This window comes from Drosophila miranda, chromosome 4 (genome assembly GCF_003369915.1).
Source record: "Drosophila miranda strain MSH22 chromosome 4, D.miranda_PacBio2.1, whole genome shotgun sequence".
Lineage (NCBI taxonomy): Eukaryota > Metazoa > Arthropoda > Insecta > Diptera > Drosophilidae > Drosophila > Drosophila miranda.
In genome coordinates, this window is record NC_046677.1 from 22,358,465 (window position 1) to 22,366,685 (window position 8,221).

The window sequence follows — 8,221 nt, forward strand, 5'->3', positions numbered from 1 at the left end:
CGGAACTACACGCCTAGGCTGGCTATTTTTGTGAACGGCGTTACAAACTTAATAAAATATTCAAAATTTTAACAAACTTTATTTTATTAATATCACAAGCAAATTAGAATACACAACACACATTTTTTTGTTGACAAAAACCACATCCGCTTTGGTGGGCGCTACCACAACTTCTATTGTAGGCGCTGAAAGAGAGAGAATAATCGAATTTTAGCTTTTAAACTATGACACATTTTTTAGGCAGTTATTTATGCATTTTAAGGATCATTCGACACGGATGATCTTTAAAATGGAATGTCTTAATAATACTCAAGCAAGAAAACCATTTGGCGTTAGTACAATGCTCGAGTTGCCGCTCTTAAGAAGACCACGAATGAGGGCCAAATCATCGGGCGTCAGGGACCAGCCCGTTAACTGCCCCACAGATTGCAATTCCGGGCAGCTCTCCAAGAGTAACTTCAAAAGGAAAGAAGCTTTTAATTTAAGGAAAGTTTCCTCGCATTTAAAATATTCACCTCGACAGCTTGAACGGTGAGTTCTGGGGCCAAAGTGAACCAAATATCTTCCAGAACCTTGAAGTCGTGCTGCACAAACATGCTGAAAAGGAAGTCTATTCAAATTTCAACAAATCTCCCAAACAATCAGCTATTACCTGATGATATCCTCATCGGTAAAGTCCACAGTATCCACGGCCATGCGCTTGAGGTCCGTGCAACTGCAGAGAAAGGCTTTCAGAGAACTCGTCATAATGGCACTGCTGAGGATTTCCAAACCCTCCAGTTGCTGGAATTTGGCCTGAGCCTGACCGTACGACAAACTGTCTATCAAGTAGCAGTCGAGATCGATCAGCGAGGGGCATAGCCGTGCCAGCTTGCCCAGCTCCAAGTTCCCAGTGCCCTTGATCATGGTCAGATGGCGCAGATTTCGGCCTATGGGCCGCTCCAGGAGGGGCAACAGCTCTGCCACCACAAACCTATTGATCTTCAGTTTTCGCAGGGTTCGTGTGTGCAGAGCCCGGAGGGATCCCGTCTTGGGTGAGTCCAGGTAGAGGGTCTCCAGTCGCGGACACGTCTGCATAATCACCTGCAGCGTGGCCTCATCCGTGGCCGTGTCGTGGACGTACCTTAGCCGGCACTTGAAATGGTCGTCGACATTGTCGAAGATGAACTTGAGGGAGGCGCCCACAAACGAATAAGTGGACAGCGTCTCCACCTGTGGGCAGTGCTCTAGGATGAGGGCAATGTCCGAGTAGCATATGTTCTCCTCTCCGGGCATGCCCACGTCCACAACAGTCAGGGACTGCGAACAGACTCCCTTGGCCAGCACATCAATGCCGATCTCTGTAATGTCCGTCTCCCCGGAGATGTCCAGAATTTGCAGGCGTGTTGACCATTTGCCAATCTCCTCCAGCAACTGATCGTTGGCTATGTACGGCACATACAGCTTCACCAGCTGCTTGCAGCGTCTCACAATGTCGTACATGTAGTGCATGTGCTCCTCCTTCACCCAGATGCCTTTGATGTTTAGGACCCGCAGGCCAGCGCCCTGAGCAGCAATAACCTGCAAAAAGGGAGATCCATCTAATAGCCAAGATCTCGCAGGATGCCGGAGAATAATTACCTGAAGAATCTTCTCATAGTAACTGAACGGAAAGACCTCCGTAAAAAGAAAGGTGACGCCGCAATTGAGCAGCATTTGCAGGCAGGTGAACCTCATGTTGGCGTCCAGATAGTCCGAGCTGAGTATGACCCGCAGCAGATCCTGGTAGATGTTCGATGTGGCACCCGACTGGGCCAGATACTCGTTCAGCTCGACCATCACAATATTGATGTCTAGATGGACATCGGGGGCGTACTGCACATAGCTGATGGTGGACACCAGCAGGTTGGCTAGCTCGGCCAGAGCGCTGTCGCTCAGCGTGCGCACGCTGCATTTTTTTGACATGTTTCTGTGGTCGTAAACAAAATGCGACTCAGCAAAAACTGACGACGTGTCGGGGCAAGAAGATCGATTGAGGACTTTTCTGTGGTTACATCACTCGGTTCTCGGATCGCTCCAATGGTTTGGATTAGGTGTTCGTTTGGTGTCCAAACCTTTCTTAAGGTATAACTATTTTATCGAATTTTCTCGTTGCATACATATGTAGGTATATATTCTTTATATTTATAAACAAAAATAGAATCTAAAATTATATATGCGATGGAAATTGTTTTCGCGCTGCGGGCAGAGAGCGTACGTGCCAAACGTATGGACAGCGCGAGGCAGACTGAGAGCCAACAATAGGACGCCAATAGTTTGCTGCTTCCTCAGCACAGCAGAGCCAGTTTGGCGGCTCTTTTAATGGCTCTACGATTTACCCAGGGAAATGGTCATCTATTATATATGCTTTACGGAATACTAAGAGAGGTTTGCCTGGCTTAACTTGGGAGATTCTAAGGATGCAGGTAGCTGGGCAGCTTCATGCGCATAAACAGCCACGTAGTGAAGAAGGACACCAGTATAAATATGAATCCCATGGCGGTGAGGAGCAGCCGATTGAGATTCGTCTTGCCGGGTGAATGCGTCTGATCCATAATGATAAAGCCCAGGCCGCCGACGGTGAAAAGAAAGCTGCTGGCAAGTCCCTCCATGATATATTGTCCGTTTACTCGATAGGGCATAAAGGCCACAGGACGTGAGTGACCGTGCTCGTCCACAGTGGCACCCACGCTGGGCGGCTCCACTATAACATCATAGATAATGCCTGGAAAATGATGTTTGAGCTATAGCTATGATATCTGCAGCATTTTTGTGTACGCTATATAGAAACACTCACCGCCGGTCACCAAAAAGTACGAGAGCAAAATTACACTGAACACAGCCATCGGTGAGGGCATTGGGATGCTGAACCGCCGCACTTTGATGTTGGGCGGCACCAGTATGTGGAAGGGAAGGCTGTACAACGTCTCAATCATGGCTGCAGCTTCAGATATTAACAATAATTAATGTAAATAAATGGTTTTCTTTAAATTGCGACGTGTTCAGTGTGACCGTGGATGTATCTATAAAATATACCACCTCATTTAAAAAATATACCGCAAATATACTGACCAATTCAAGTTCTATGTTACATATTCCTCGTTTTTGATCTTCCGTCGAATATTCGCAACAACAAATAAAAAGTAGCTCCATCCCACATAAAATAAATTGAGTAACCGAGTAAAAGACAAATTAAACAAGCATGGCAGACGCCAGTGCATATGAAGCAGGTAGGTGGGCAGCACTAAGTATTGAAAAGGAATGACAATGCTTTTTTGTTGCAGTTATATTGCCGACTATTGCCAAGAGAGTGCAAAATATTGGGGACCTAGGCTTGTGGCTGCGTTCCCGCGCCTACCATGATCTCATTGGCTACATCAATGGCACCAGCTCGGCCATACAGGGAATCAAGTCCACCGACCCAATGTACGAGTCGGACATGCTGCGCAAATTGTTGCGCATCTTCGAGCTACTGGAGAAGTTGGTGGAAAAATATCCGCCCTTGGACCAGCCGCAGCGCTTTGGCAACAAGGCCTACCGGGACTGGGCTCGGGACATGCGAGAACAGTTGCCAGAGCTGCTGGGACAGCTCTTGCCCCCCAGTAAGCAGAAATACTTGAACGAACTGCAACAGTATCTGACGGAGGCCTTTGGGAATGCAACGCGTATCGATTATGGCACTGGACACGAGCTGTCCTTCATGTTCTTTCTGTGTGCCCTGTTCAAGGCCGAGATACTGGACGAACAGGACATTGTCAGTGCTGCGCTACGCCTGTTCAAACGGTACTTGGAGTTTGCCAGGCAGTTGCAGCGGACATACAACATGGAACCAGCTGGCAGTCAGGGTGTCTGGTCGCTGGACGATTTCCAATTTGTTCCCTTCATCTGGGGCAGTGCACAACTCTCGGGCAAGCATACGAAAATGTTGACCCAACAATGATTGTTATTCATACCTGTTTATATTTTCTGTATTGCAGTCCGAAGTCCATTCGATCCAGCCAAATTTGTGGAGGAGCAGATAATCAACGACTACAAGGATCAGTACATGTTCATCAGCTGCATTGATTACATCTGCAAGGTGAAGACTGGCCACTTTGGCGAGCACTCAAATCAGTTGTGGAGCATCACGGACGTTCCGTCGTGGGTGAAGATCAATATGGGTCTGGTGAAAATGTATCAAAAAGAGGTGAGAGTTCCCCCAGAGGCAAACCGTTTTTGTATTATTTTCTAAATCTTGCCAAACCACACTTCAGATCCTCTCCAAGTTCCCGGTGATCCAGCACGTTTTCTTTGGCGATCTGATGTCCTTCGACACGGTAACCGCTGGCACAACTATCACTAGCGCCCGTCTGGGTCATGTGGCACCACCGCCGTCGAAGCGTAAATGCATAGTGCCCACCTTGGTGCCACAAGCTCCCCAGACACAAGCGCCCCCACCGCCGACTGAGGCTCTAGTCAACGACCAGAATGCGGGCGATTCGAGTAGCGAGAGCAGCGACAGTAGCGTTGTCCTACGTCCATCGGCATCAGCCTCTACGGCTTCGCTGGTGGCCGCCGCCGAGGGATCCGGTGACAATTTAAATGACATACCCAAGGATACGGCAGCCGAGTAGTTGTTAATGATGGATGATCCAACCTGTGTTACAAATCTCTTATTAATAGCGTTGCCATTTACTCAAAAATAAATTGCTTTAAATGTGAATTGGGTGTTTCTCTCTAGGCAGAGGCAAAGATGGGAGATTAAAGAGTTTTATGTTATTATGTCGATATTCAACTAATTGTATGAAAATGTAAATTTAAGTGTTCTGGGTTATAATATATTTTATTGACTGGATTGAAATTCTGTTTTCCATGTCGATTGTAGGTTTAGCTCTCATACTTCTGACTAATCTGGCGACCATTGAAGGCACTTTGGTACTAGGTATGGTTCTGTTACAAAGCATTAAAGCTAGGATTAAACCGAGGAGAAATTATAGATTATTTTACTGTCATTGATGAAGAACTGTTCACAAAAATTGGTATGCAATCAGACATCCATACGGACTTGATGTAAAATCGAACACTGCTCATTATTTGTAAATTTATTAATTTAAGTTTTTGTTTAACTGTCATAACTTCTGGCTATGTCTGCTGATATTTGAAGGTTTTCAGCTTTTAAAGCAGAGCAAAACAGCAAAACAGCAGTGCCAATAGTTAGTTGATTCTTTAAATTAGTGACAAATAAAGGTTGCTTTATCATTAATGTGTAAAATCTACTGGAATGAGCAATCAATATAAAAAGCTTTGCTCTTTTGTTTGGGGGTTCCTGCTGCTGAAGGTGTGTTCTTTGGCTGGTTCTTGTGGCTCTCTGTCCTTGTCCGTGTGGTGGCCGTATTCTACAAGGTATCCTCAAAGGCCGCCATCAGATTAGTCCGCGATTTGCAGTTCATTCGGGCATGTAACTGGGGAAAAGGATAATGGAATCTTAGTGGGGGATACCTAGCTTAAGGTTATATAAGCCATACTTACATGGGGCCTGAAGGCTCGTTTCCTTTTGCGCATTGGAATCTTCCAGCCGGTTTCTGTAGACGGGAAAGAAATGAGAACAAGTAGTAATTATCTTTTATGATTTCCGCGTGCCTACCGTTGCCACTGATGATAGTGGCCTTCTTGCCTCCAGGCGGCAGTGTCGGTTGTCGGAGTCCCGAGCTGAAGCCGGAGACCGAAATGATCCCTTTGTTCTCCGGCTTTTCAAAGTTCTGCATGGCTGAGATTTCCTCGGTGAGCTTTCCGATCTCTTCCTCAAGATCGATTGGATTTTTGTCGATGATTTTTCCCTTGGCACTGAACCCTTTTTCGACGCGCTTGTATTTATTTTTATCCTGAATCAACTTACAATTTCCCTGCATGAGGATGTTTACTTTAAAAAGGGCTGTCTCTACCATGGACTGGCTGATTCGCAGCTTGTCGCTGATATCTTCGTCCGAGCTGGACTCGTTCAGCACCGTGTTAATCATTTTCTCTCCCGGCTTTTTGCCCTTCTTCAGGGCAGAGATCTCCTCGGCGAGCTTCTCCGTCTCATGCTCAAGACCGATTATGTTTTTATCGATGATTCTGCGCTTGGCACTGAGAAGATCCTCAACGATCGCCCGAGTTTTCTTCTCCAGCTTTAGCTTACGCTTCTCCTCCATGTGGTTGCACGTTTTGAAGATGTCCATCTTGGGCGAGCAGTCGATGTCGACCTCTTCGTCCGAGGTGGACTCGTTCTCCACGTCGCTGCAGACCTCCTCCTCATCCTCGCTGGACGAGTCTCTGAGTATTTCGTCGGGTACTTTTACGTAGAGCATCTCGAAGGCAAGCTGAAGCTTCTCGCACTTGGTCACGATGTTATGATGTGCCGGATTGTACTTGTAGCAGTTGGAGAATATTAATTGCATATCGGCCGCGAACGCCGAAGCACTCTTGTACACCCGATTGTCCAACTTCTGCTTCACGGTGCCCATATCCATGGGCGTCTTGATTATGTTGTAGTAGTCGTAAAGACCCAGATTCTGTACATCCACCGGTTTGTAGAAGGGCCGGGCATAGGCCGAGTGCTTCCTGCTGAACAGCACTATGAGGATCTCGTTGCATACCTTAAGAGCCTCAGAGAGTTTCTTCTTTGGCTTTACCAAGCGTGACTCGAACTTGACTTTGGGCAGCAGCGCCGATGGGCCTGGCTCCTCCATCACTTTGTGCATCGTGGAAAAGTCGTCCTGAAGCTTCACCATGAGCATCGCGGATAAGTCTACCTCGGGCAGCGGCGGAAGGAATGGCTTTACTTCGGGCAGCACCTTCACCTCGGGCATTGTGGGTAGGTTTACATCAAGATGCACCTCGAGCATCGTGGATATGTCCAGCTCAAGGTCCACATCGGGCGGCGATGATATACGTGGCTGTAACTCGGGCAGCGCCGAATCCATTAAATCCATTGAATCCATTTCAAGGTTAAGTTAATGTTTGCAGTTTTTTGAAGCGTAATCTTGTGGCTGCACAAATGCACGTGCGTTTCTGCAAATAAGAACGAACGAGAAGCAGTATAAAATGTTCCACCCAAATACTTGGTATGTTGGCACTCACTTCTTGATCGGTTTTATAGCAGAAGTGCGTTCCTTTCTTCTTTTTTTTATATTTCGTTTGTTTTTCCGGCAAAATACTTATTTGACGCAGTGACAGATAAAAAGAAGCTTCTAGAAAGAACTGGAGCTGGTTCCATCTGGTTCGCCATCTTGAAGAGTTAACACACACACAAATACATGCATACATATATTGTATACGTTTATCCATATGGTTTTTGATTTTGCGAAGAATTAAGCGAATTTATTCGACTTGGTGGAAGATCGGTGTCTTGAGTCAGAGTCAATGCGCAGGACTCGGATAGTCATCCCGGAAGATCATGCGAAGCTATATAGGTAAAGGAAATTATATGCAGTTTTTTGTAGATTTAACACCTCTATGTTGTTTTCTCAGAGATTAGACACAACTAGAGTCACAGCTCTTGACTGATAGCCGTGAGATCTGACTGGAGGCGCGATTGCAGTTTGTCAGTTAATAAAATCTAAGGTTGTACTTCTTTAAACTTAAACACACATAATTTAGGGGATAGTTTTTTTTGTTTATTTTTGTATCTCTTGCAGACTTTTTGTTCAATTTGAAATGGATTTAGGAAAGATTTTAGAAGGTTTGCATACCTCAATTTTATTTATTTTTGTATGGACAAATCATCAAAAAGAGCCCTCTCATAATATATTAGGCCAGATAAAACTATGGTCATGGTGCAACAGGTCCTTGTATTCATAAAACCTTTTAAGAGAACGCTCCCGGGCTTCGCCACAAAAATACATTTTACTCAATTTAATAAAAAATGTTCACACCTAACAAACCGAAACCCAAACCCCAAAATGACAAAAACTGTGTAAATGTTAAGCCGGATTTGATGGAAACAAATGTACATTAATCCCCCTCCAGGAGAGGGCTGGGGGTGCCAGAGCCGACAGGCAGAAAGAAAGAAAGAACAAAATCAATACGGCAAATGAGGCATGCAAATAGATGAACTTGCATCAACTTTTGTGGATACTTTCCCTCATCTTACTGCAAAATAAAACAAACAGCAAAGTGGCAAAAGTATAAAACAAAAACTTTTGTGGGGACTCCTCCCCCCCTCCCCGAAGGCATAATCATTTAT

The 8,221-nt window shown here is 45.6% G+C and overlaps 4 protein-coding genes across 5 annotated transcripts; 1 reads left to right on the forward strand and 3 right to left on the reverse strand.

The window, feature by feature from the left end:
* Nucleotides 1-59: 59 nt before the first annotated feature.
* On the reverse strand, nt 60-2,020 carry LOC108163535. 2 transcript variants are annotated; one of them, XM_017298890.2, is made up of 5 exons: nt 1,621-2,020; nt 653-1,560; nt 516-597; nt 340-456; nt 60-185 (listed from the first exon to the last, which is right to left on the reverse strand). In XM_017298890.2, the coding sequence occupies exons 1-5, from the start codon at nt 1,942-1,944 to the stop codon at nt 174-176; spliced, it is 1,443 nt and encodes a 480-aa protein (XP_017154379.1). In that variant the 5' UTR covers nt 1,945-2,020; the 3' UTR covers nt 60-173. The 2 variants fall into 2 exon arrangements, with proteins under 2 accessions (XP_017154379.1, XP_017154377.1); XM_017298888.2 differs by having other exon boundaries at nt 310-456.
* Nucleotides 2,021-2,122: 102 nt separating this feature from the next.
* On the reverse strand, nt 2,123-3,048 carry LOC108163538 (putative oligosaccharyltransferase complex subunit CG9662). The gene is made up of 2 exons (XM_017298894.2): nt 2,816-3,048; nt 2,123-2,743 (listed from the first exon to the last, which is right to left on the reverse strand). Exons 1-2 carry the CDS (start codon nt 2,952-2,954, stop codon nt 2,433-2,435), a joined length of 450 nt encoding a protein of 149 aa, XP_017154383.1. The 5' UTR covers nt 2,955-3,048; the 3' UTR covers nt 2,123-2,432.
* Nucleotides 3,049-3,119: 71 nt separating this feature from the next.
* Nucleotides 3,120-4,720, forward strand: LOC108163537 (serine/threonine-protein phosphatase 2A activator). The gene is made up of 4 exons (XM_017298893.2): nt 3,120-3,248; nt 3,303-3,926; nt 3,996-4,204; nt 4,272-4,720. The coding sequence occupies exons 1-4, from the start codon at nt 3,221-3,223 to the stop codon at nt 4,629-4,631; spliced, it is 1,221 nt and encodes a 406-aa protein (XP_017154382.1). The 5' UTR covers nt 3,120-3,220; the 3' UTR covers nt 4,632-4,720.
* Nucleotides 4,721-4,781: 61 nt separating this feature from the next.
* Nucleotides 4,782-7,219, reverse strand: LOC108163536 (bromodomain-containing protein 3-like). Its single transcript, XM_017298892.2, has 4 exons — nt 7,117-7,219; nt 5,642-7,047; nt 5,527-5,579; nt 4,782-5,459 (listed from the first exon to the last, which is right to left on the reverse strand). The coding sequence occupies exons 2-4, from the start codon at nt 6,975-6,977 to the stop codon at nt 5,394-5,396; spliced, it is 1,455 nt and encodes a 484-aa protein (XP_017154381.1). The 5' UTR covers nt 6,978-7,047; nt 7,117-7,219; the 3' UTR covers nt 4,782-5,393.
* Nucleotides 7,220-8,221: the final 1,002 nt, after the last annotated feature.

Coding starts and splice junctions, on each gene's coding strand:
- LOC108163535 (XM_017298888.2), bottom strand. CDS start 1,944: ATGTCAAAAAAATGCAGCGTGCGCACGCTGAGCGACAGCGCTCTGGCC. Junction 598..652: donor ACCGATGAGGATATCATCAG/GTAATAGCTGAT, acceptor CTTCCTTTTCAG/CATGTTTGTGCAGCACGACT. Junction 457..515: donor TCACCGTTCAAGCTGTCGAG/GTGAATATTTTA, acceptor TTCCTTTTGAAG/TTACTCTTGGAGAGCTGCCC.
- LOC108163538 (XM_017298894.2), bottom strand. CDS start 2,954: ATGATTGAGACGTTGTACAGCCTTCCCTTCCACATACTGGTGCCGCCC. Junction 2,744..2,815: donor GTACTTTTTGGTGACCGGCG/GTGAGTGTTTCT, acceptor ATCATTTTCCAG/GCATTATCTATGATGTTATA.
- LOC108163537 (XM_017298893.2), top strand. CDS start 3,221: ATGGCAGACGCCAGTGCATATGAAGCAG. Junction 3,249..3,302: donor CGCCAGTGCATATGAAGCAG/GTAGGTGGGCAG, acceptor TTTTTGTTGCAG/TTATATTGCCGACTATTGCC. Junction 3,927..3,995: donor GGGCAGTGCACAACTCTCGG/GCAAGCATACGA, acceptor TCTGTATTGCAG/TCCGAAGTCCATTCGATCCA.
- LOC108163536 (XM_017298892.2), bottom strand. CDS start 6,977: ATGGATTCAATGGATTTAATGGATTCGGCGCTGCCCGAGTTACAGCCA. Junction 5,580..5,641: donor CACTATCATCAGTGGCAACG/GTAGGCACGCGG, acceptor TCCCGTCTACAG/AAACCGGCTGGAAGATTCCA. Junction 5,460..5,526: donor AACGAGCCTTCAGGCCCCAT/GTAAGTATGGCT, acceptor CCTTTTCCCCAG/TTACATGCCCGAATGAACTG.